The sequence below is a fragment of the Cuculus canorus genome, chromosome 5 (assembly GCF_017976375.1).
Source record: "Cuculus canorus isolate bCucCan1 chromosome 5, bCucCan1.pri, whole genome shotgun sequence".
In the NCBI taxonomy this organism is placed as follows: domain Eukaryota; kingdom Metazoa; phylum Chordata; class Aves; order Cuculiformes; family Cuculidae; genus Cuculus; species Cuculus canorus.
Window position 1 is genome coordinate 44440124 of NC_071405.1, and position 24816 is coordinate 44464939.

The following is a 24816-nucleotide window of genomic DNA, read 5'->3' on the forward strand; positions in this document are numbered from 1 at the left end:
TTGACCACAGCTTACACAGAGGTTTACAGTACTCGCAAGGTAAGTGAGGAAGAGGGTGTCATTCATTTCAGCCATTCTTTGCGGGAATGGCTGCAAACATGCCCCTGAAAAGGCACGCTTCCATGTGGAGTGATAGTATGCAGACTGTTTACATGCATATAGTCATGGACAACCAGGGAGAGCCTCAGCTTTGTGGTCTTTTCTCCTACTCCACAGCATCTGCCTTAAATACCACCCTGGTTTCTCTGCTGTGAAAACCACCAGAAAGTAGCTGCTCTCTTCCCAATATTGCTCACTCTCCAAGGTGTTAAGAACTGTAAAAGCAGCATTGTATATTTTGAATACTTCTTCCAGAAGGAGCTGAGTATTTGAAAATCAGTTCCCACTGAAGAAAGATACCTAAATTTGGAAGTGTTTAAAACTTAAGCCAGCCTTGGAAACCTTGGTCACAGTGATGGGAGGGAGCTGGTTTTTGGGTAGCTGTGTTTTTCTTTTGTCCGTTTTTCAAGGAATAGGTTTGTTTTCCCCTATGTTGCTCATAAATGTATGAAAATGGTCTGTATTCTTGGTGGTCTCTTTTTGACTGTGTTTTAGAGGCGTTACTCTCAGGATGGCTTTTGCCTCCTGAAGAGCATGCTGCATTCCCAATGTTCACCGCTGCCTCTCTAATCTCTTTCTCTCCAGTGATCAAAACGCGGCTGCAGTCCTTGCAGAGAGGAGTGAATGAGGACACCTACTCAGGAATCCTGGACTGCACCAAGTAAGGCTCCTCCTGAAGCAGGACACCACACCGATGCACAGCACTGCACTGGCAGTGCAGTTTCTAGACCTAACCAGCAGCTTCTCTGTTTCAAGTTCCCTCCAAACCTGTGCTCTTACATATATATCTATATGGATAGATACATAGATATATGACCAGATATATACTGTTCATATATATAGGTATGTAAAAGAGAACTTCTTCCTATTTTGAGCAAGGTAAATGTAGCATTTATGTTCGAATGTTTCATCCAAGTCCCAACAGTTGTAGCACTGAGCTTTTGTTTCTGCAAATGGAGGCAATGCTGTGGTTGTCTCTCCCAAGGCCCAGTTGTCTGAAAATCCTACGGCATTGTCTCATACCCCTGACAGGACTGTTCTGAACAGCAGCTGCAGTAGCGCTCTCTGGCTCTACTGTCCTCTAAACTGTGCTCTGGCTGCTTCAGATCATGCAGGGAGTTTCAAAACACCAGTGCTGTGCTTCTGTATTACTGTTGTAGCCAGAGCCCCTTGCCATCTGGCTGTCTGCCATACTGAGAGTGGAGATGGCCCCAGCTTTTGAACAGGGAATGTCTTGACCGAGACCTGGGCAGATGCTCTTGGCCAGACATAGGGATGAGGCATTCACGTGAGAGTTAGTGGGTGATGTGCTGTGGAGGCAGTGCCAGGTGACAGCGCTTCCCTGGCTTTAGTCTCTGGAGGGAGGCAGAAAGCCAAGCCATGGCTAGAGGCTCTCCTGGCATGGTAGAGGGGTGGGATGGACACTTACCTGTCTCTGCCTTTTCTTTACAGGAAGATCTGGCAGAAGGAAGGGCCCATGGCCTTCCTGAAAGGGGCATACTGCCGAGCCCTGGTCATTGCTCCTCTCTTCGGTATTGCACAAGTTGTCTACTTCATTGGCATCGCAGAGTTCCTGCTGGACATGCTTCCCAAGCACCGGGCCTAGCCCCAGTGTGCCCTCCTGCCCTCTACAGTACTGAATTCATCCTCATGTTCATCATCCGTGTCAATTGATGTCAGAGCAACAGCACAAAGGGTTCGCGCAGGGACGCTGGGGGGACATGGTCTCCAGACAAGGAAATGCAGGGAGGGAGAGAGTCTTTTCTGTGTCTGTCTGGAACCTGCCCCTTCCCACTCGTTCCATGGCCAATACCAAATTATGCATATATTTTTTTTCTCTTTTCCTTTTTTTTTTTTTTTTAAATTGTCATTCTTAAGGACACCGAAAAGCACAGACTGGGCATGCAGACCCAGAAGTCTCCTCCCAGCCATGGGAGGAAGAGGGATGGGAAAGAAATAAGCTGAACCCTCATCCACCTTAGTCCCCCTCTTTCTTCCTGGAGTTGGCAGCTATCTGAGGCAGAACTGGTGGGGCAGCTGTGTCCTCTCAGCCCTTCCTTGTCTCTGCTGGCTCCAGGTCGAGAGTGTGCACTGTAAAAAGGAGGCTTATCCATCACCACTGGAGGCATGGCAGTGGGGGTGCTGGATCTGGCAAGCTCCTTGACCTAGAAGTCTTCACCCTTCCCTTCTCCCTTCCTCAAAAATGAGCTGCGCTTAGATGAACTTCCTGAAGGTCAGAGGAAGGAAAAGAGGCTCATTACTATTGATTTTTTTTTTTTTATTATTTTTTGTTTTAAAGCAAAGGCTTGTCCCTCCTAACCTAGGTGTCATGGGAACATCCAGGTGAGGTGCAGAGACAAGATGTCTGCTCTGTAGAGAATATATACGTGGGATCACAAATTTCTGAAGGTGTTTCACTGCTTGGCTACAGGCAGGGGAGGGAGACAAACTTGGGATCAGTTTATTTTTGTTTGTAATGAGTGGGGGGGGTTTTGTTCATTTGGTTTTTTTAATGCGGGGGTTGTGGGAAGGGAAAACCAAACAGCAAGAAACCACTTACATTCCTTAAGTCTGCCCACTCCTGGGGTGTAAAAGCAGTGGCCACAAGTGTAGATTAGCTGATTTTTTTGTATCTTTTTTTTCCCCTCTCAGCCTGGCCCCAGGTGTATGAAAGGAGGCACCTGACATGCTTCTGCGGTGCCCAGCCTTGGGGAGCTGTGCTAGAAATACCATGCCTTTGTGCTCACCTTGTAAAGTGAAAACACAAGTTCTAGTTGTACTTTGATGTTTGACTTTGGCGTGTTTGGAGCCAGCTAGTGTTGAAGAGGCGGAAGGTTCCCTCACCCTGAGCAGGGAGCTGCTTGTGTGTACGTGATTATGGGGTCAAGTCCTTTGGATCACAAAACCTTGTCATCCTGCTCACTTCTGGGGTTGGGATTATTGTTGAGTGTCAGGGGGCACATCCATACCTACAACCTGCTTTGTCAAAGGGACGCTGCTCCAGCTAACATCGCTTGTCAGAGGACTTCCTCATTCAGTATTCTCATGGGCTGTGTGATTAATTCTAGTTTAAGTGATGTGAAGTGTGAGATCGACCACCCCAGCTTGATCTGCTCCATTATTTATTCCATTTGATGCAATCCACCTGACTTTGGTGTTTAAATTAAACTGGTTGAATTCACTTTTTATTCCTCCTTTTTGCTTTGTTGTCCAGGCAGTTGCTTGGTGTTTGTGTTTCAAATGCATATTTAACTTAATTAAAAAAAATATCCCTGGTTTTAGTGTTCAAGAGAAAACCGCCTCTGTTTCAACATTCTTGAGTTAGCTTTTTGCAAAACGTGTACGTTGAGGGCCTTCTTCCTTGATGCTTCCTTTTTCTCCTCAAAAAAGTTGTTCTGTGGCTGATTTGTTACTTGTCACTTTGCATATGTGAATAATTTTCTTTATTTTTCTTTCTTTTCTTATGACTTCTCTGTGTATCTGTGAAGGAATCTGTGCAAAGAATCTGTGCAAAGAATCTATCTGATGATAGATGGCTGTACTGTGTGGTGTAGTGCTGTGATGTGGATCTTGCTTTGGATTTCTCTTGGGCGGATTAAAAGAGAGATTTTTTTTTTTTTCCAAGGTGCCCCATTCCTTGCTGCTTTGTGACTTACAAGTAGGGTCCCCAAAAGAAACCTTGCCAATAAAACTCTGTGGGTTTCTGCTTGCCCTTTTTCCTGCAAAGATTGCCCCTGAAGCTGGGTGACTTGTGGCTGCAGGGGGTGGGGTGGGTGGTGTTTATACTGTGAGGTTAAGTTTGAAGGAAAACTTGGTGGGGTGAAGGGCTGAAATTCAGGGAAAGCTCTCCTTGTTCTTTCAGATTCTTTTAAAAATCTCCCTGTAAAACTGAATTTTCCACCTGACATCTCTAGCTCCTCTTCTACCATGTTGGAGCTGGTGACCTGAAGGGGCTGATTTTTCACTGTTGGGATATGTCCCTCAATCAAGAGGACATGGGGAGGTGGCAGGAGGTAGTGACTGTGGCTCCATAGGAGCCCCCCAGGCAGGCAGGGTGCCGCTGCCCTCAAAAAATAAGACTTTAAAATGGGAGAATTCCCATAAACTTAATTAACAGAAACTCATAAGCATTGATTGCAGTACTGAGGAGTAAAAGTAAATAAATACACTTGGAGAAGCACACCTCTCTTCCCCTCTCTGCAGATGTCACTTGTCCCTGGGCAGGGGACAGTAGTCAGCCTGGGATCAGTCCTACCCCGTCCCTCTGGCATAGGGTCCTCCACCAACCCCAGGCCCTTTTCAGTCATACCTTGTCCCATTTCAGCCCTGTCTCTTGCTCCTGCCCTGACCGTGGATCTTGTAGCTCCGGTTTGTTTTGAGTTTTATGGTATTTACTGCCCTTAAATACCTTTTGGTGGAGGTGCCCCTGTCATGAGTTCAAGCAGGTGCCTCGGTTTGGGCTGGTGGAATGTTGTGGAACACAATGAGGAACTTTCCTGAAGCCCTGTGGGGAAATTCCTACAAAGCAAAAGGGAATTTTCCTGGAAACCAGTAGGGGAATTCCTGAAAAGCAAAGGGAAACCATCCTAGACAGTTACAGTAAAATATCCTGGGAAAGAAAGGGGAAATTTACTGCAAGACAATGTAAGAATTTTCTTGAAAGCACTGGGGAAATGCCTCAAAAGCAAAGTGGGGAAGTATTCTGGAAATTTGTAGAAAGCAATAATGGAACTTCCTGGAAGGCCATAGCATGGGGGTAGCCTAGAAATCAAAGGAGGAAAATTCCTAGAAAGGAATTTCCTCAACTACCAGGGAATTCCTGAAAAGCAAAAGTGACATTTCTTAAGAAAGTAACGCTGATATTTCCTAGAGGGGAAATTTCCCAGAAACCAAAGGAGGAACTGCTCGAAATCAGAATGGAATTTCCTGCACGGCAAGGTTGAGATTTCTTGGGAAAAAATGTCTTGCTTTCTGTGGGGAAACTTCCTAGAAAGCAATAGAAGGCCTCTAAGCAGAGAGAAAATTCCTAGGAAGCGATGGAGGACTCTGGAGATCACCAAGGAAATTTCCTGGAAGGTGATAGGGGGATTCTTATGAAGGAAGGAGGAAATTTCCTGGAAAACTGTACAGGAGGCCCTACTAAAGAGTAGGGAGAAGTTCCAGGAAAGAAGGGGGAAATTTCTTGGAGAACAATAGGCAATGTCCTGGAAAACCAAACAGGAGGCCCTGCTAAAGAGTAGGGAGACACTCCTGGAAAGAAGAGGAAGTTTCCTTAAAAACAAGAGCTGTAGATGGAAATATGCCAAACCCCCATGCTTCAGCCCTGATGGACCACTCTAGTTCTTGCGTAATAAAACTCCTGTAAACTCAGGGATATTTTGGTTTGTTTTACTGCTTCCCGCAGAGCTCAAATGGCCTCAAGGGGACGCAGCAAGGGTGAGCGCTTGGGCTGCATATGACCTACCTGATGTCATGGTTATTCACTAATTTTTCTCTAATTTAATGCAAAAATTAAATAACTTGCCCCACAATGGCCATGAGGGGCAGGGTGACCATTTCTGTTGCAGGCAGTCATGCCTCGGACCCATGTTACTGGAAACCAGCTGTTAGCCCCAGCTGAGTGCCGCTTCCCCTCTCTGGGGAAGGGGTAGGTGCTGCTGCCTGGGCCCCTGCTCCACCTCTGCCAGCTTCACCTCTGGCTTTTGGGGCCTGGCACGGCCAGTGGGACCCCTCAGAATTCATCCATTTGCAAGGGTGGTGCTGGTCCTGAAATACACACGGAGCCAATGCGTGACTCTGTGATTGATTTCATTGAATCATAAAATCACCATGTTGGAAAAGACCTCTGAGATCACCGAGTCCAACCATTCCTATCTGCCACTAAACCATATCCTTAAGTACCTCATCTACCATCTTAAATACTTGAGGGATAAATACTCAACCATCTCCCTGGGCAGCCTGTTCCAGTGCCCCATGACCCTTTCGGTGAAAACTTTTTTCCTAATGTCCAATCTGAACCTCCCCTGGCACAGCTTGTCCTATCACTTGTTACTTGCGAGAAGAGGCCAGCACCCTCCTCTCTACAATCTCCTTTCAGGTAGTTGTAGAGAGCAATAATGTCAGCCTCCTCAAGGCTAAACAACCCCAGTTTCCTCAGCCACTCCTTGTAAGACTTGTTCTCCAGCCCCTTCACCAGCTTTGTTGCTTTTCTCTGGATGCGCTGCAGGACCTCAATGTCCTTGTAGTGAGGGGCCCAGAACTGAATACAGTATTTGAGATGTGGCCTCATCAATGCTGAGTGCAGGGACAGAATCATTTCCCTGGTCCTGCTGGCCACACTGTCTGATACAGGCCAGAATGCCATTGGCCACCTTGGCCACCTGAGCACTGCTGGCTCCTTTGTCCCTCCCCCACTTCTTTTACACAAAGCTGTGGTGTCGCCACCCCACACAGCGGTGCTGGAGATGCTTGTGGTGCTCAGCAGCTGCCAGGCTCAGGAGCTGTGTCCCAGTAGCTCTGACACAGAATCACAGAAGCACCAGGTTGGAAAAGACCTCCTGGATCATTGAGTCCAACCATTCGTATGTGCCACTAAACCATGTCCCTGAGCACCTCATCTACCTGTCTTTTAAATACCTCCAGGGATGGTCACTCAACCACCTCCCTGGGCAGCTTCTGCCAGTGCCCAATGACCCTTTCTGTGAAAAATCTTTTCCTGATACCCAGTCTGAACTTCCCCTGAGGCAGCTTAAGGCCATGCCCCCTTGTCCTGTCCCCTGTCACTTGGCAGAAAAGGCCAGCTCCCTCCTCTCCACAACCTCCTTTCAGGTAGTTGTAGAGAGCAATAAGGTCTCCCCTCAGCCTCCTCTTCTCCAGGCTAAACAACTCCCATTCCCTCAGCCACTTCTCCTAAGACTTGTTCTCCAGCCCCCTCACCAGCTTCATTGCTCTTCTCTGGACACGCTCCAGAGCCTCAACATCCTTCTTGTGGTGAGGGGCCCAGAACTGAACACAGTATTTGAGGTGCGGTCTCACCAGTGCCGAGTACAGAGGGAGAATAACCTCCCTGGACCTGCTGGTCACACCGTTTCTGATACAAGCCAAGATGCCATTGGCCTTCTTGGCCACCTGAGCACACTGCTGGCTCATGTTCAGTCGGCTGTCAACCAGCACCCCCAGGTCTTTCTCTTCCGTGCAGCTCTCCAGCCACTCTTCCCCCAGTCTGTAGCACTGCATAGGGTTGTTGTGCCCCAGGTGTTGTGCCCGGCATTTGGCCTTGTTGAACCTCATGCCATGGGCCTCAGCCCAGCGGTCCAGCCTGTTCAGATCGCTTTGGAGCCTCCCTACCCTCCAGCACATCAACACTTGCTCCCCTCACCCGTGCAGGTGCCCGGCCGGGGATAGGGCAGGGCGGGAGCGCCCTGGCTGCCGGAGACCCCGGCTCGCGCCCTCCCGGGCCTGGCTTGTCTGTGTGCCCCCAGCACAGAGGCCCAGGCCGGCGGGAGGCAGGATTAAACCAAGCAGGATTAATGAATGAATGGTGACCCGCGGGTTCCCCGGCAGCCACAGTCCCTCCCGCGCCCTGTTATCCCCGCGAACGCGCTTTCCCTTTCGGGACGTGACGCGGCTTCCAGGAACCCGGGGCGGTGGCGAAGGAGCACGAAAGCGCCGGGCAGGAGCGGTCCCACCCCGCCCACCACCCCGCCGCGCGCCATGGCGGCCTCCGACACGCAGGGGTAAGAGACACGCAGGGGTAAGAGACACCCCCGCGACCCTCGCGACCGCCGCGACCCCCGCGACCCCCTTGACCGCCCCGCGCTCCCAGGGCCGCCCCGAAGCTGCGGTTCGCGCCGTGGCTGCTCAGCGCCGTCGACAGCGGGAGGTTCCACGGGCTGCGATGGACCGAGCCTGGCCGAGCCTTCCGCGTCCCCTGGAAGCACAACGCCAGGAGGGACCTCACCCGCACAGACCTCGAGGTCTTCAAGGTGGGTGAGATGAGGGAGCCAGCAGCTTCCTGGAGGTCTTCGAGGTGGGTGAGGTGGGGGCACCAGTGCAGACCTCAAGGTCTTCAGGGTGGGTGAGATGGGGGCACCAGCATAGACCTCGAGGTCTTCAAGGTGGGTGGGAGGGGAGCTGGCAGGGGGTGAGCTTGAAGGCTTAAAAGTGGGTGGGATGTGGCAATTGGGAAGTACAGGCAGACCAGGCATTCCTGAAACCTCCACGCTAATGGAGCCATGGTCCTTGTGCTCATTCTCCCTGTGTGCCCCAGGCCTGGGCAGAGGCGAGTGGGCGGTATGAGGGGTGCCCTGAGCAACCAGCCAAATGGAAGACCAACTTCCGCGGTGCCCTGACAAGTACTGGCATGTTCAAGCTGCTGGAGGACAATTCCAAGTCTGGTGATGACCCGCACAAGGTCTTCACCATTGTTTCCGGCAATCATGGGCCCACAAAGGGCTGTGTTGGAGATGAGGTGAGTCATCTCAGGGTGTCCTGCTCACACCACTCACCTTCCAGCTGTCCTCTGGCATGGTGACGAAGGCGATTTCAGCAGCACTGTCCTTGCAGTGGACCAGCAGCAGCTGCACCACTGCGGAGTGGTCCCCACTACCACTACTTGGTCATTGCACTCCAATGTCCTTGGTGTGCTCCTAAGCTGGGGCCCTGCACCCAGCTGAAATATGGGGGAGGCTGAGTGCCTCCCATCCACATTGGTAAGACCTCATCATGTTTCCCTTTCCAGATGGAGCTCAACCCCGAAGATGTACCCCCAGAAATCACCCTCCCAGGTAGGCACTAGTCCCCCAATTTTTTGCAGGTGCTACCCCAACAGGCTCAGCAGGGCCTGGTTTTGGGGTTGTGAGGTTTCCTATCCACTGTATGCCTACTCAGGCAGCACCGACCCCACACAACCCCTAATGCTGGAGGACATGGAGATATTGCAACAGGTGCTGCAGCTGTGCAACATCTCCAGCCGTGACCTAGATTCCCCAGCCCCATCCTGGGTGCCTGCAGGTAAGACTAGCTCCACTCACAGCGTGCAGAGTGGGTGACCCATGGGTGGGTGATCCCAGCTCCTTCCCACTGGTGATTTCCCTGCAGGGGACATCCGCCACCAAAACACCCTGCTCCAGCCTCACCCAGATCTCAGCCAAAACAGCTGCTTTCCCCTGCCAGCACATCAGCAATGGTTGCCCATGGCAGAGGAGCCCCTGTTGGGTGCCTGTAGCAACCTGGACCCCATGCTGATGGAGGAGAAAGGTGAGTGCTGTGGGGCAGGATCCAGCCCTGGCCATGGCAAAGCCACAACAGAGTCGAAAGAGGTGAGGGTGCTGCCATGTGCACCCTGTTCCAGAGCTGTTCCCACCCCAGTGCACCCCAAATCACAATATCCACGCTGCCCATCTCCTGCTGCAGGGGCCATGCTACCACCGTGCCACACACCAGAGGTCACGGTTCCCATGCCATCCCCAGGGGAAGCCATACTCTCCGCCCCCACCACCAGTCCTGTGCCACCGCCACAGCCACCAGATGATAACACAGGTGAGAATTATTAATATCTATAATTATTAGTAATAAATATTATCTATAATTACTAATAGTTCTTAATGATGGGGGGAGGGGTGTTTGGGGTGGTGCGGCTTCTGATTACTGCACTGTACAGATGGCATCATCTCAATCCTGGACATTAGCATCTACTACCGGGGGAAGCTCTTCCACCAGGAGGTGGTGAGAAGCAGCCAGTGCCTGCTGGTGTACCAGACCTCTGACCCGGCAGTGGCCCTGCGCCCTGGGCAGCTGGTGCACTTTCCCAGCCCCGCTGAGCTGGCTGATGGCAAGCAGCGACGTTACACCGAGAAGCTGCTGTACAGCACAGGACTGCAGCTGGAACAACGCGACTGCAAGCTTTTTGCCACCCGCTTGAAGAAGTGCAAGGTCTTCTGGGCCCTGTCCCAGCAGCTTGAGTGCATCGGAGACCCACCACCCAATCAGCTCTGCCGGGACCAGGAAACCCCCATCTTTGACTTCAATGAGTTTTGCACAGGTGGCAGGGGTGTCACATTATGGGGCAGGAGTGACCCATGTCCCGTTCCCTCCTCCCTCCCCCCGCAGCCCCCATCTCCTACCCCCCGCGTCCTGGTTTTGGAGCTCGTGAGAGCCAGCTCCAGGATGTTATAAGCATCTGAACCCTTCCAGCCGAAAGGCCAGTGTCCCCTGGGCTCACACTAAAACTGAGCCTGGTCTCCCCTTGCAGAGCTGAGGGACTTCCGCAATCACCAAAGGCAACGGTCGCCTGACTTCACGATCTACCTCTGCTTCGGGCAGTCCTTCAAGCGCAAGCCCAAGGAATCCAAGCTCATCCTGGTCAAGGTGCAGAGGCCAGCACTCACCACTGCTTCCCAGGGCGGGGGGAGACTTGGGGGCCAGAGGAGGTGGGGCTCTGGGTGACCAAGGAGAGGTGCCCTGGGGAATTGAGAGAGATGCAGGTCTGGGTGCCTGGGGAGGAGGAGGACCCTTAGGGGCCCGAGGGACACACGAGTTCCTTAGGGGCCAGGGAAAGGGACCTTCAGGGGCCAGGGAAAGGGACCTTCAGGGGCCAAGGGAGATCAGTGTCTGGGTGCCTGAGGAGGAAGACCCTTGCTGTCCAGTAAAGATTGGGGGTCTGGGTGCCTGAGGAGGGAGACCCTTGGGGTCCAGATGCCCCACACACCTCTTTCCTCCACTCCAGGAGGACAGGGCTGTACAGGGCATTGCAGCCACATCAGGCGGCTGTGCCTAACTGCTGGTTTGCTGCCACAGCTGGTGCCCAAGTTCTGCGAGTACTGGTACGAGCAGGTGCTGCGGGAGGGAGCCTCCTCCCTTGACAGTGGCACCATCAGCCTGCAGCTCTCCAACTCATTCAGCCTCTTCGAGCTCATTGAGCAGTACGACATGCAGACGGACTGATCCCCCCAGCCCTGCTCCCTGTGGCCTGGGATAGGCACCAGCGAGCCAGGGACCACTGAGGGCCAATACAAACCAGCATCCCTCCAGTAACACCATGGCAGGTTGACTATAGTGCAGACCTTTCTTCCTCTGCTCCCCCCTACGCCAAGGAATGCTTCGCCAGCCGGTCCTGGACCTAACAAATCGCTTCTTCCCTGCACCAGCTGCTAACTTGTCTTTTTGTGGAATGTGGTCATTTATATATTTATTTTCCTAAGTGTTCTAGGTTTAAATATACGTGTAGAGAAAAGTGCTTTGTGCGTGCTGATGTTGCCCAGCCGTCTGCTCCCACTATCAATCTGAGGCCTCCATACACCCTCACTCCCTCCATCCTCCAAAGCCATGGCAGCAGGCTTCTACTGGAGCACTCATCAGCACCTCTTCCCACTTACATTTGTGTAAAAGAAGTGACTTCCCACGCAGAAAGGGATGCATTTATTGGTGCATTAAGGCAAACATGACTTGCAAACAAAGCATGTTGAGGACAGCTTGGCTTTGGCTGAAGAAAAATAATTCTTTCTTCAGTGAGCAACTTCCCGTTGACCCAGAGTTACTCACTTGAGATGTTCTGGAAGAAGAAGGTGGATCGATTACAGCACTAAGCACTCAGAGCTCAGCTCTGAGGTGCAGAGGTAGTGGTATGTCAGGGAGGAGCATGGTAACAAGAGTGCTGCCTGGAGATGGGGTGTCCTTTCCCCTGGCTGGAAGCAGCTGCAACTCCTCATTTCAGGAGCGAGGGAGGAGGATGAGCCTGGCCAACAGTGTTGGATGCTGGGCAAGGGGAGGTGGTACCCTTACCTGTCGATTGATATGGATGTTGCTGGGCCCAAAGGTGGCAGTCCCATAGCTTGTTATGTAATAGTGAGCAGAGGGCTGTACTGGGGGCTCCTCCAGCTGCCTGGGTACTGTGGGAATAGAGGGACACGATCATCACGTCAGCTCTCCCAGCTAAGCACTATTGCAGCACAGAACAAACCTAGCACCATTTGGCTCACCTTTGGGCAGCAGCAGCTCTGTACCAAAGCGGTGCCCGCATGTCCCGCAGGTTTTAATGTCTTCCTTTGTCCTGTGGAAGAAAAAGCCCAATGAAAAAAATAGAGCAGAAGCTGCTCTCAGCGCTTCCCATGGGGGATGGTGCCAGACTGATGGAAGAGGCACCCTCTTTATACCCTGAGGTCCTGCCATTGGTGGGATAGTTGCTGTCTTTCAAGGTCCCTAAACGCCTTCAGCTCTTCATGAAACAGGAGATGTGGTCACCTGACCAGAATGGCCATTATGTGCCTAAGCTCCAGCCTCTCAACATTTTCGGGTTTCTTTCTATACTTCAATTTCTCACACATGTGAATGCTAACACTATGTGGGACACGAGCTGCTATGGTCAGAAGGACAGTGTAGCACCCATTGAGTTTTGCAACTAATTTCACACAGCTTTTAGAAGCTGACCAGGCCCACCAGCATTGTCAGCTTGGAGAGGTGCAGCACATACATACATGGCATTTGTGCCATCCATGTCCGGCCAGATGAGCTCTGCAGGACAGCCAGCTGTTCGGCAGGGGGTCTTCACACACATGTGCAGCCCCGGCCACTCTTCGGCAAGCTTCTGAACGATGAACACAACTGCCATGAGGAAGTCCCAGGCAAACCGGAAACCTTCCAGGTAAAAGGAGAATGTCTTGCTCACAGCCATCCAACCCAGGAAATGCTGTGGTGATGCACGCACTGCTTCCTGCCTGTCAGACCATAGCCAGAACAGTTGGCCCAGCTCCATTTCTCAAGTTAATGAAGGCCCAACAGCATTCAAGGGGAATTTAATGATGTGTTGGAAGAGTTCCCCAACTCAGATGGCTCTTTTTCTTACCCCTTGGAGACCCAGCTTGAGACTCTACGCTGCTGGGATATTATGGGGAAGGATGACACATTCTTTCCTTGAGAAGACTGAAAACTTGACTTGCCACTTTCATGTGATACCTTGAGAAGAATCCTGACCAGGTTGCATGGAGAAAGGGAAAATCTTTAATTGAACTGCTGGTGGATCTTAGCGAGACTAGGACATGTGGCAGAGGCTTCTGGGACACAACGCCCAGAGGAGTGGAGGTGGCGGAGGGTGGAGCTAAGGAGAGACGTGATTGGGAGTCATGAAATAAAGATCAGGGATCCTTACCTGTTCTTCCTGCTGGCTTTCTGCATCGGAGCTCCAGGTAGCTGTAGGCCCTCTGGTTATTCTCTTTGATCAGCAGAGGTTTGCCATTACATATGAGCAGGCAGGTTGCCTTGGCCACCCAGTGTGTGGAGTAGAAGGAGCAAGCTTTCACAAGGAACCTGCAAGAAGACTGCCCGTGGCTTTCACAACCCTCCTCCCTGCTTATCTCTAACAAAGCATGACAACAGGTGGACTTGAAAATACGAACTCAGTTTCAGCAGAAACAAAGGCAAACACCAACACAGGGACAGGAAACCTTTCAGAAACTGGAACAGTCCCAGCATCCATCAAAACTTGATCATCCTCAGGTGGGACTGGGAGACCTCAGAGTGCCTGGATGGGCACAGGCTAGCCAAAAAACACCCCAGATGAAACGTAACCAGGAGGAGCGTGGCCCTTGCTTACATCCAGGCAGCAAACATCAAAATGGTTCATCTAGGGCTCCATACATCTGTGGCAGAGCTGAGAAGCCACCCTAGTTTCCTGAGTCCTGGCCTCATATCTCAGCTGATATGATCTCAACAGCTAAGGGCTTGCTGACAGTCATACTGGTGGTGTGCTGAGCAAACCCTGAACACGCTAATTCATCAGGGGCTGGAAACCACTGCTTACCTCTGGAAGAAACCCTCAGGTATTTCAGGTGAGAAGTAGGCACGGATGTGGAGGTCCTCAGGGTGATCTCCTCCCCACACTTCAGAGACCTCTTCAGTCTGGTTCAGATAGGTAGGGAACAAGTACCAGGTCTCGCCTTGGCCCTGCGTTGTCTCCCATGGCTTTCCAGGCACAAACTCACTGGCCTGTGGGTTGAGTGCTTTGGCATGCCTCACTTCCAGGCAGAGCTCAAAGTGCTCCAGGAGGCTGAAGAGCTTCCCTCTCCCTCTGTGGGGCCTGTCCCCCATGATTTCCTCAAAGATATCGCGCATCCCTTCTGAGCAGAGCTGGTGCTTCACCAAGGCACGCACGGCCTGGTGGCACAGCATTGCCTTTGACTTGAAGGTCCACACCCAGTTAGACCTGTCTCTGATGGTAGCATGTTCCCCAATCAGTGTGTCCACGGAGATGCTCTCGAGCTGATGGACAAGGCAATACCTCACAAGAAGCTGGACAGGAAGAGAAGGAAAGAAAAGGGAGCAATGAGAGGAACCCAGCAAATCTGCAGACCTTGGGATCTGCAAAGAAGATGGTCCTGATCTCCATGCTCACCTTAAATATAGTTATTAGGAAAGTAGGCTGGAGAAAAACAGTGCTTTCCAAGTGCTTGATTTCCTCATACCACACGACAAGCCCAATGCGGTGGAGGTATCGCAGGACATCCTGGAGAAGCTCTCTGCCCAGGTTGGCCAGGTGCTCACACTGGGAGAGTTTGCTGAGCAGGTACTGGAGGTCCATCATGCCTAGAGGGAAACATGGAAGCTCAGCACACAACTCGTGGAGACCAGCATTCCAGGGCATTGGCTTTAGAGAGCCAACAAACACCAGCAGCACCCAACATCCTGTTCCTGAGGAAGAACCAGGACCAGCACAATGCTCCGTGGCTGTGGCCTGAAATGCTTTGCCCATCTCAGCTGTCCCACTGCCACCCTGCATCTCCCATGGTATTGTCTTGCCTCAGTGGTGCCAACAGCCTGCCAAGACCTCAATGGAGCATCTGAAAAAATGAGGCCAATGTGGAGCTTTATCATTGTTTGAAAGAGCAGGTTTGTTTCCAGTCAGAAAACCTACATTTGCTAATTAAACTTCAAACTGTTGTTCAGTCATGCAGCGAGACAGGCAACAAAACACAGAAGAAAAACATTTACTCCTTATTCTCTAATCCTACAGAGGCCAGGGGAGCCAGAGACGACACCAGGTGCTGGTGGTGTTCATACATGTTTAGGTATACGAGTGAGGAGCCAGGTATGCCTGCTTGTCCTGTTACGTCACAGGAGACAGAGCTGGGTAGGAGCAATTAATGCTCCAGCAATAACACTGCAAGGCCTTCAGAAGTGGCCCCACCAGCACGCAAGCAGGCCAGAAGGTGCAGCAAGCACCGGACATCTTGTCCCAGCTGCAGGATGATAGATCTTCCTAGGAAGGTGTGGTGGGTGCGATGGATCACTCACCATGGTCTGCCATCTCCTCGCTCTGTGCGATATCCACAATGGCAGCTTCCACCTGCCTGTAGACAGGAGGCAGCACTCGGACAACCTCAGGGAAGAGTTCCTCATTCTTCACATGCTCCAAAATTATAGCCTCCAGCTTTTTGATATCACGGTGATCCGTGCAGTTGACAGCAACTAAGTTTAAGATCTGGAAGAGAGAAAGCATACATCTACCAAAAGCACACCCAGAGAATTCTTCTAGCCTGCAAGATAAGGGAGAGATCTAATGCCAAGGAGGTCACCAAGGATGGGACATGCTGTTGGCTCAGCTTCAAATAGTGCTTCCACCTTTGTTCTGCAGTAGTTCCTGGAAAATCACCTGGAGCTGGTAAATGCTCCATCACAGTCCTCCCCAGGCGCTTACTACAAGCCACAAGAGGAGCTGCCCATCAACAAGAAGGGACAAGGACCCAGGAGGTCACAGCCAGGGGTTACCACATCTACCCTAGCCCTGGCGAACAGGCGCAGTAGCAGCCTGATGCATTAGCACCAGGTCACTGTCACCAGTAGAACACCAGGCTGCCAGAGACAACAGCAGGGTGACCACAGACAGCAAGGAGCCACAATAATCTCAGCCCTACGGTTAATGTGCAGCTCTCCATCTCCTTCAGCCTCTCCCACTGGTCGATGTAAAACTCAGGCTCCTCACTGCCTTCCAGGTTGTTGATGAAATGAGTGAGGTTGCTTTTTCTCTCTTCCAGCATGGCTGAGATCTTGGCCATGATGTTGTGCCTCTTCTCCTTCACCTCCTCCTCCTGGCACCAATCCACATGGGTTCCCACGGGAAGCACCACTGAGTTTGGGACTCTCATGAACAGGTTGTTGATCCAGAAACCGACGAGATCCTTGAAAGTCTTGTCATTAGTTTGGTACCTGGGAATGGAGAGAAAGAAAATCACAAGTTCGTGTCTAATCCTCTGGATCTCCAGCCAACAACCACCAGCACTGGCCCGACCACGCACCCTGTGCTGTCCCCCAGAAGAGCCTTTCTCTTAGTGGAGAAAAGCTAAGATCTCCTAAGCTGTCATGGCCCATACTCAATGTCATCCTTAAGTTTCCCATCCTTAGGCTAACCCAGTTAAAGCTATGGGTGTAGCAGAGTTTGTCCTGGCTGTGGATAGGAACATCCCTCTGTACCACAAAGCCCCAGCCTGATGCACCCTCCACATTCAGGGAGCACCACAAGATACAGGAGGGCTTGTAGAGGTACTTCCACAGCAGAAAGCAAGGCCATTTAGTTGGGGATCAGTTTTCACACAAGAAGTTCATGCTCATCTAACTCCTCAAAACAGGACTTTGGTGGTGACAGATCTAGTGGCTTAATTAAAAGAAAGAGTGATCTGCAAAAAGGGGTAGAGGGACAGCAGCTACTCCAGTGGTGAGAAGACCATGCATCGAGGTCTAATGGGAATGGTGTGAGCCCACACAAGGAAAAGCTTCCTCAGACTCTTTTCTTCTCTTACTCCACTTTGAATCCAGAACAGCTCAGCACTTACATGTGGAGATTGATGACAAGAATGACAAATGCCTGTGGGGTGATGAACACGTGGTGAGTCATGTAATACTCCAGCTGGCCAGCAAAGTCCCAGAAGAGAAATGTGAAGTCCTCAATCTGGAACTCACTGATCTCTATCCCAACTGTTCGCTCTTCTCTGGGCACCAGTTTGGTTTGCCCTTGCTTCAGGCTTTCGCAGATGGTGGACTTTCCAGCCAGTGAGGCCCCCAGGAACATGGTCTTGACCCTCTTGTCCTCCTGCCCCAAACCATGTCGAAGCTGGTTGAAGTAATTCTGGATCTGATGGATGCCACCGGCACACACTTCACTGGGCGGCTCGCGGAGGGGGTTCCCGTTGGCCTTGAACATTTTCAGGGATTGCCCCTGGAAGAGCTCCTTAGGGAGCTGGCGAAGGGCATTATTTTGCATGTGGAGCTCCTGTAAGTGTGCCAGCTGCAGGATAGGCTGGGGGAAGGTCCGGAACAGGTTGTTAGAGATGTTGAGGTACTGGAGACTGTCTTGACAAGCTGCCAGGTCCCTGGGGAGGGCACTGAGACGATTGTTGTTCAGCCTCAAGTGTTTAAGCCTGGGGAGATGGGAGAAAACCCCTTCTGGGATGACCCGGATTTGGTTCTGATTCAGCTCAAGCTTTTCTAAGCAGATCAGGCTCTGGATTTCATTGGGAAAGTCAACAATCTCATTCTTGGACAGTATCAGTTTCTTCAGACTGCAAAGCTTAGAAATACCACTGATGCTCCTGAGCTTGTTCCTGTCAAGGTCAAGGCTCTCCAGCATGGGGTTGCTCAGGACTGCTGGAGGCAGCACACGCAGCCTCTGGGTAGAGAGATTAACTTCACGCAAACCATCCTCCTGCTCATGACCTGGACACATGAGACAGGGAAGATGGTTAAGAGAGACTTTCACCCTTTGGCTTGCAGACTGTATTTTCCCTTGAGCTCTGCATGACTTTGGGTTCACTTTGGCCCACAAGAAAAAGCAAGAGCAGAGGGAAAACACAGGACACGGTTGAACAGCACAACTACGACTGCTGCTCGAGCAGCTCCTATGTCCTCTCAAGAGAAGAACTAAAGCTGAGATGCAAGGACCTAGTTGGGCCTGAAGACACAGGAAGAAAAGGTGTTCACCAGGTGCTGACCTGTAGCCCAAGCACCTTGTTAACAGCTTTGCTCTCATTAAAGTACTGTGAGAGCTCCAGCTGCAGATGCATCTACCCCAAAGCTGGCAGGTTTCTAATCTGAGCAGTGGGCTGGCAGGGCAGACCTGACATCAGGAAGAAAGCTGCCTACCAAATAACTTGCCCAGCCCACTTCCCCCTCTCAACCCAGCTAGGAAGATGAGTTGAGGTCACGGTTAGCAAGTTCAGATGTTTCCTCTCTCACATCCTCCCTCCCGGTCCAGATGCATGCTACAGTTCCCCACAAAAATGCTCCCAGCCACACGAGACCAGGGGAAAATAATGCAGGGATGACAGGGTGCCCTGTAGGATAGGGACTTGGGGATGGCTGAGAACATCCCCAAACGGAGGGCATTTAGAGCAGAGGTTTCTAGACAAAAAGAGCACCAGAGAGATGTGGTAATGGGGATCACACAATACTAGCACAAAACATACTCAGATTTGCTGTCGTCTTCCTCGTTTCACTTCCTTACCAGATGATGCCTAGCGTGGCATGCCCTTGCGCAAGGCACCCTGCTCAGGACCGACTCATCATCATTTCTCAGCATCACCGCCTAAACCTGGGACAAGCCCAGCAGCAAAGCAAGTTATTCCCCCTCTCCCAAATGCCTGGCCTTTCCACCAGCACCATCAGAGAGACAACCCAAAGGGCTCCCCCACAGCTCTGAACCACAGCAGCAAAGAGCTGGGGCAGCTACTCACAGGCTCTGGGCTGGGCCATGGCCCTGCAGCAAGGCACTAGCCGGATCCTCCCGGTCGCTCAGCCTCCCCTCTTTCATTTCCTTCTCCGTCTCACTCCCCGCCTCCCTGAGCTCTGCCTGGGAACCCCACCCTCTTTCTCCATCCATTCTCGAAGCAGCTCCCAACAACCTACCCTCAGTATGTCCCAACCTACAAGAAAAGATAGTGGCAGAGTAGCTCCCATGTTAGCTTCTCACAGTAGCATCCCTGCCTTTGCTAAAGGAGCATTTGGTGTTACCACTGTTGCGGAGGAGGGAAAGGACACCGACAAGGGGTTATGCTACTACCAAACTACTGCACATGCTGAATAAAAAAAAAGATACTCCTTTAAAACAGGTGTTAGCATCCGATCCAAGAGGTTCAACCAGAAAGAAAAAAAATATGCAAGTAGTACACACAGTACTAGGACTGTTTCCTAGAATAAGTCAGAAGGGGTGTGTTTCTCATAGCCTCTTCCTGGGTGCAGCTTACAGTTTGCTGGATTTATTGTTAACAGTAGACAGAATGAAAGAACCACTGTTCTTGTCCACATAACTTCAGGAGAAAGCACATGCAGCAGGTATAGTTTTCAGCTCCATGGATCCTCCACACAGTGACAAGTACAGAGGTACCTGAAATGTAGCAGAGGTAAGGTACTGTAAGGACTAATTCAAGACTGTTAGCCAAGAATTTGAAGCAGTGAATCAGTCCGAGAAACAAAACAGACCAACATTGTCTTTTGGTCAACAGTGTAGTTTCTTCCATTATTTGATTAAGCTTTATTTTTCACACAACCTATCCTTTTTCACTCATGCAGACAGGTTATTCTAAAATTGCTCCTCCGATGTATCCAAAGGTGTCCAATTTGCAGCCTCAGTGTATTCACAACTAGACCACACTCTCTCATTCTTGTGCCAACAGTGCCATGCAAGTCTCTGTACTTTGTCAGGAAATCTATCAGCAATGTTTGTATTTACAACCCCACACCCTTCTGCTAGGTATATATTCTAGCTGAAAGTTTAGCCTTAAAACTAAAGCTTCTCTTCCAGGTACTCTTTTACAGTTTTAGTGAGCCTTTGTCCCAAAACCTTCAAAGAAAGCCTAAAGTTATCAATTCCTTAAACTTCCTTCAGGCTGCACTTTCAGACAGGAAGCAAACAGAGCCAAGGAAGATGCTCATCCATAAACACTCTGTAGGACAGTGAATGATGGGAACAAAGCATTTTGCCAGTCCAGATAGGACTAGCACACAGGCTTGTTTTGTTTAAATAATAATATAAGGATCAAAGGTCTTGCCATTTGTGGGGTTTCTTCCACTCACCACAAAATAATAAATAAGTAAAAAATAGCAGCTGCAGTTGTTTGCTTTGTAAAACTCATCCCAGAAAGCTTAACCGTTTTCTCTTTGAAGACAAGTAGTAAGGTTGACCTTAAAGAGGGATTTGCAGGGGCACTCAAAGAGGTTAAGAAAGCCTCACATTAGATGCATTCTGCCATCTGGTCCAACAGGCCATGTACATTCAGTTACTACTGAAGGGAAAGCCAGTTTCCAAATTATAACTTACTGGTTTTCTCTCCAGCTTCCCTGCTAAATGTCTTCTCCGTAACATCATCAGATGGGGAATGATGCTTTCAGTCATATTCAGCACCCTCAAACCTTTTCGTCAGTGACTGTATTTCAGGTGATCGCGTAAAAGATTGTTCTGCAGCACATGTGGACAAGATTGCTTTTAAAGAAAGCAAGATGAAGTCAGTATGTGTGCTAGACTCCTTTGCTTCTTGATAGGAAAACCAGTCCTCCTACAAATGAGGGGGAACAATTATTTATCCAACTCCCATCCTCTTCTAGAAACACAGTATTCCTTACACAAGAGCCACGCGTGCAGGTTTAAACAGAATAGCCAGGACAAGAGGCAGCTGTAAGAAACAAATGACAACTGCTATAGGACTAGAACCATTCAAAATAACTTTATAAATTCTGCACATCTCTGCTTTGTACATCAGTTCAACCTTATCCCTCCAACTTGTTCCTAGAAATTCACAATGTTTGCTTTTTGTTTTGCTTTTTATCCTGAAAGGCAAACACAAAACCAGCCATCAGTGCATTATTTACATAAGTGCAACACAGTCTCCCACCCCAAAATCAGACCATTCACTAACAGGGTACTTCCAACAGAATGTAAATAAACATCACGGCCTGAGCAGTGTTTCCTAAGTCATTTTATAAAGGTCAACTCATTCCTGCAATCCCCAAATTAAAGAGCGAGTAAAGCTTCGCTCACCATCAAACACGCTAAAAATACAACATTTCAAGTATTAAATCAGAAGTTTCTAAAGACAACCCATATTTTGATAAATAAACACAAAGGAAAAGAGTATACAGCTCTCAATATACTGCATATGAAAAGTGGTGTCCAGTTTCAAACTTTTAGCAAGATGGGTGCACAGCCCAAAAATGTGATCAAAGTAACCCTGAAAACTGTAGCAATCCGGGAGTCCCAAACATTAATCTCTTCTGTGTTTCCCCTCGAATTACTCTGCTGGTCTGAGGCATTTGATTGGTATTTAGTTCTACATCTGTAGGTAATCCAAAAAAAACCCCAATTTCATTCCCATATGGAAACAATTCAAAAAGAAGGTTCCGCAGATAATTCCTATTATAATCTTGCTTCTCGGTCCTTTGTTTTCAATAAGATGCAACTGCAGATCCTATTAATCTCTCTGGCATAGTGTTCACCGCCAGAATAAGTTCAGTCCAAGCCATGCTGGCTGTAGCTTGCTCTCAGTTTTCCACTTCACGTGTATCTTCACTGTCAGATTTCTTATGTTTTCTCATATGTTTGTATTTTTCCACATATGCCTTCACCAGATTAGCTACCTTCATGGGGTTGATCTCTCCACTTTTGCTGTGGCAGATCTACAAGGGAGTGGAAAAGGCATTTGGTTATTTAACAGTATTACAGCAGTTCAGGCAGGCAACAAACAAATTTATTTGTTTCTAAGCTTCCCAGGGAACCAATTCCTGCACAGGCCCTCAAGTCTCAGAGCAGGATACAATAAAGCAGAAAACTTAACAAGGCTATGAGCAATATTTTACTTTAAGCATTCCAAAAATAGCCCAGGACTTATCTACTGAGCACCCACTAAATGCAGAAGCATCTCTGAGAGCAGAATTATTAATTTTTACTACAGGCTTTTCCATCCAGTCACTTTTACACAATACATGGTAACCAAAGAAGCTGGTTTCCCATTACTCTTAACCCAAGCATCACTTCTTCAAAATCATAAAAGAATCTACCAGTTTTGAAGGCCTGATTTGAGATATAAGAACGAACCCTAAAAAAAAAAATTATCAGTGTTCAGAGAAGAGTTCACAGTGATTTCAGCAGCATTTGGTGTTGCTCAGCTCTCCTATAAACCACACAAGGTTCTTAGGGTCATGTAGAAGATGTGAAATAGCAGCCATTATCTCAGGCATTTTGATTTATGATGGAATTTCTCAGTAAAAGAAAGAATGCAGATGGAGCAGGGAGAGAATACAGTTCTCCAGGGCACCATTTAACTGCCTTGATGACAAGAGCATTACTTACTCCTGCAAGACAACATTTATCTGTCAATCAAGTCTTTTTTCAGTCATGATCTGGTCAGCAATAAAATTTGAGACAAAGTAAACATCAGCCAAATTCCAAAGCCCTCCTTCAAAGTTCAGGGACACCATAGGTGCTCAAGGAATTAATGCACCAACTATTTTCTTACTTCATCAACAATCTGAGAATTCTGGCTGAAATGCAGACTGCAGGGTGTGAGTCAGAGTCCAAAGATTTTCTACTCACTTGCAGCATGTAATTGTTGAAGTTGGCAAATAGAATCCAAAGTACTGCCCACTACAATCTGCACAGATCCTCTTCTTTATTTATTTCATCTCTTACCTTTTGCACTGCTTTTCGAAGAATGCTCTTGTACTCCTCCTTTGTAATCTCCCTCTTCTGGTAAAAAGGTTTAATTGCAAGTTTCACTTCTTCCACAGCCCTTTCCTGCATGTGAAGCTTCTTCATGTACTGCACAGCAAAGAGAAACTCATTACCTTGTGCTTTCTTGGGAATGGTTTCTGAATCTATTTTCCTTAGTAATACTCTAACAATGAAAATGCTCACTTCATAATTTCAACGACCCAAGTAAGCGCCAGCCTCAAAGTGATTCCCTTTACTGCAAATTGCAGAAACAAATACCAGTTCATGCTATGAGGAACTCTTGTTTCAAGCATATTTATTCTGCGTCTTGGATAACATGTTTTAAGCAGGGAATTACAATATCTGCTTATTAATTTTGGTCTCTTCCTTCCTTTCAAACAGCTCTGAATTAAATATCCATCAAAAGGTACCAGATTCTAAAAGCAGCAAGAGCTGCAAATATAAAGCTTCAGTGAGCTCTAAAGGCATTCCCAAAACTGCCTATAAATTAAGGATTACAGATGACATCAGAACATATTCTATCAAAACAAATTCATAAAAACTGCTGCTCATAAATGGAGGTTTGATGGGAAAATTATCTTTCCCTTTGGTTTTGCGGTAGAAACTAAAGTAAGAAATTCTCACATTAACACCCACTATGCTTAGAGCAGGTGGTCTGTACAGCAAACCCATCCCTCAGCATCAGGGACTAGCACAGTAAAATACTTCAGAGACTTCAATCTCCACATTTTCAGCGCTAATAAGCAACAAGACGCAGTCCTACCTCTCTATGGGACTGCTACAAGAACTGATATTAACTTCAAAGTCAGCGCTAATAAGCAACAAGACGCAGTCCTACCTCTCTATGGGACTGCTACAAGAACTGATATTAACTTCAAAGTCGGAGGGGAAAGGAAAAGACCAAGCTGTTGGAGAAAATTGGACATTCTGGCTTCTGGAAAGTCCCTTTCTAACATTCATGAAAGAAAGATTCAGAAATTTAAGAACGCATTTTATATCTTTATCTCTGTTTTATTGCAATGAAGCAGTAGAAAGTGGAGTAAATCCCCAAAGAATTCAAGGACTGCCTGCTGCTCCTGGGTTAGCACAGTCAGTCACCAAAAAAAAGCAGTGACAATAAGGGCTAGGAAAATACAGTGCAGAGAAAGTTAAAAAATCCCAAACTTTAGAAGTTCAAATAAACAGCCCATTAAAGTTATGCATTTGCTACTAGATAGCATTCACTCACTTCCTCATTTTTCATTTTATCCACTGGAGGTTTGGGTGTTTTGATCTCTTCTTCTATGTTTCCAGCAGAAGGAGCTTGAATTCCTGGTTCAGATCCAGTAGCCAGGCTGCCCGGCTCCAGAGTCAGGCTCTGTCCTGCCATGCAGCTAAGCGCTGGAAGACTACCCTGCATGATGAACTGAACCGTCGGCTGGCTGACAGGGGCATAGGGGGGAAGGCTTGAGGGCAGAGGTGGCATCAAAGGTGTATTTTGACAGTACACCTGTGAAACAGATATAATTTTGTAAATGCTTGTACTTACAAGACCACATCAGATCAGGACTTTCAGAGTACCTTCTATCCACCCAAACAGGCATGTAATTGCTAGGTTAAAGCAAGGAGGCTAACATCCCAGCCCTCAACTAGGTCTCTGTGCACAAGGAGCTAGCACCATTCATTTAAATGTTGGACAGCACAGAATGATGGCACAGACCAATGCCACCAGGCCAATTTTTACAGCCTGATTACAATCAAGGAGAAGCTCACAGCACTTTCTTCCACAAGTTCTGCTTCTCAAACAGCACCATCTTTCCACAGGTTACTGCTGAAAACAGAAGCTGCATATATAAGTGCACAACTAAAAGAAAATGTGCTTCTTCAGCTGTAAGGACCACCTAAGAGAATAAATGACCAAAGGATTGCTGAGGTGTATGAGCTATATGAGATGTTCCACACGCAGAGGAAGGCAAACTCTGCCATGAGAGAAGGGTGTTGCACAACGAGGGCACAGATGAAGTGGGATGCCT

At 49.0% G+C, this 24816-nt stretch overlaps 4 protein-coding genes across 21 annotated transcripts in view; 2 read left to right on the top strand and 2 right to left on the bottom strand.

The window, feature by feature from the left end:
- The window catches only part of SLC25A22 (solute carrier family 25 member 22), a 50577-nt gene extending 45312 nt beyond the window's left edge, over positions 1-5265 (top strand). For 8 of the 10 annotated variants that reach the window (XM_054067263.1, XM_054067267.1, XM_054067261.1 and 5 more), the window contains 2 exons: positions 685-760; positions 1552-3837. In XM_054067263.1, the coding sequence (XP_053923238.1) occupies positions 685-760; positions 1552-1705 (230 nt within the window). In that variant the 3' untranslated portion in view covers positions 1706-3837. Of the gene's footprint in view, positions 1-684; positions 761-1551 lie in introns of all 10 variants that reach the window. The other 2 variants (XM_054067269.1, XM_054067271.1) reach the window with 2 other exon arrangements.
- A 2437-nt stretch (positions 5266-7702) lies between these two features.
- IRF7 (interferon regulatory factor 7) lies at positions 7703-11304 on the top strand. Its single transcript, XM_054067993.1, has 10 exons — positions 7703-7835; positions 7925-8084; positions 8369-8569; positions 8840-8885; positions 8989-9111; positions 9199-9357; positions 9514-9639; positions 9761-10141; positions 10352-10467; positions 10897-11304. The coding sequence occupies exons 1-10, from the start codon at positions 7813-7815 to the stop codon at positions 11041-11043; spliced, it is 1482 nt and encodes a 493-aa protein (XP_053923968.1). The 5' UTR covers positions 7703-7812; the 3' UTR covers positions 11044-11304.
- Positions 11305-11511: 207 nt separating this feature from the next.
- LOC104068985 (malignant fibrous histiocytoma-amplified sequence 1 homolog) lies at positions 11512-18933 on the bottom strand. 9 transcript variants are annotated; one of them, XM_009571942.2, is made up of 10 exons: positions 16920-18800; positions 16005-16296; positions 15385-15571; positions 14486-14676; positions 13895-14382; positions 13244-13401; positions 12573-12732; positions 12078-12148; positions 11881-11987; positions 11512-11650 (listed from the first exon to the last, which is right to left on the bottom strand). In XM_009571942.2, the coding sequence occupies exons 1-10, from the start codon at positions 18110-18112 to the stop codon at positions 11633-11635; spliced, it is 2865 nt and encodes a 954-aa protein (XP_009570237.2). In that variant the 5' UTR covers positions 18113-18800; the 3' UTR covers positions 11512-11632. The 9 variants fall into 9 exon arrangements, 8 of the variants coding, with proteins under 8 accessions (XP_009570237.2, XP_053923382.1, XP_053923385.1 ...); XM_054067407.1 differs by lacking the exon at positions 11512-11650 and adding an exon at positions 18816-18933 and having other exon boundaries at positions 11657-11987; positions 16920-17799; XM_054067410.1 differs by lacking the exon at positions 11512-11650 and having other exon boundaries at positions 11657-11987; positions 16920-17799; positions 18587-18800.
- A 717-nt stretch (positions 18934-19650) lies between these two features.
- The window catches only part of PHRF1 (PHD and ring finger domains 1), a 33085-nt gene continuing 27919 nt past the window's right edge, over positions 19651-24816 (bottom strand). Inside the window, 3 exon segments of the mRNA XM_054067403.1 lie at positions 19651-21750; positions 22763-22891; positions 24033-24293. Of these exon segments, the coding sequence (XP_053923378.1) occupies positions 21616-21750; positions 22763-22891; positions 24033-24293 (525 nt within the window). The 3' untranslated portion in view covers positions 19651-21615.

Excerpts from the sequence above, each read along its gene's own strand:
- IRF7 (XM_054067993.1), top strand. The coding sequence starts at position 7,813 with ATGGCGGCCTCCGACACGCAGGG. Across the intron at positions 7,836-7,924 it reads GCGGCCTCCGACACGCAGGG|GGCCGCCCCGAAGCTGCGGT; the intron begins GTAAGAGACACG and ends CCGCGCTCCCAG. Across the intron at positions 9,640-9,760 it reads GCCACCAGATGATAACACAG|ATGGCATCATCTCAATCCTG; the intron begins GTGAGAATTATT and ends TGCACTGTACAG.
- LOC104068985 (XM_054067405.1), bottom strand. The coding sequence starts at position 18,112 with ATGAGAGCAAAGCTGTTAACAAGGTGCTTGGGCTACAGGTCAGCACCT. Across the intron at positions 14,677-15,384 it reads CGAGGAGATGGCAGACCATG|GCATGATGGACCTCCAGTAC; the intron begins GTGAGTGATCCA and ends GTTTCCCTCTAG. Across the intron at positions 11,988-12,077 it reads AGAGCTGCTGCTGCCCAAAG|TACCCAGGCAGCTGGAGGAG; the intron begins GTGAGCCAAATG and ends CTATTCCCACAG.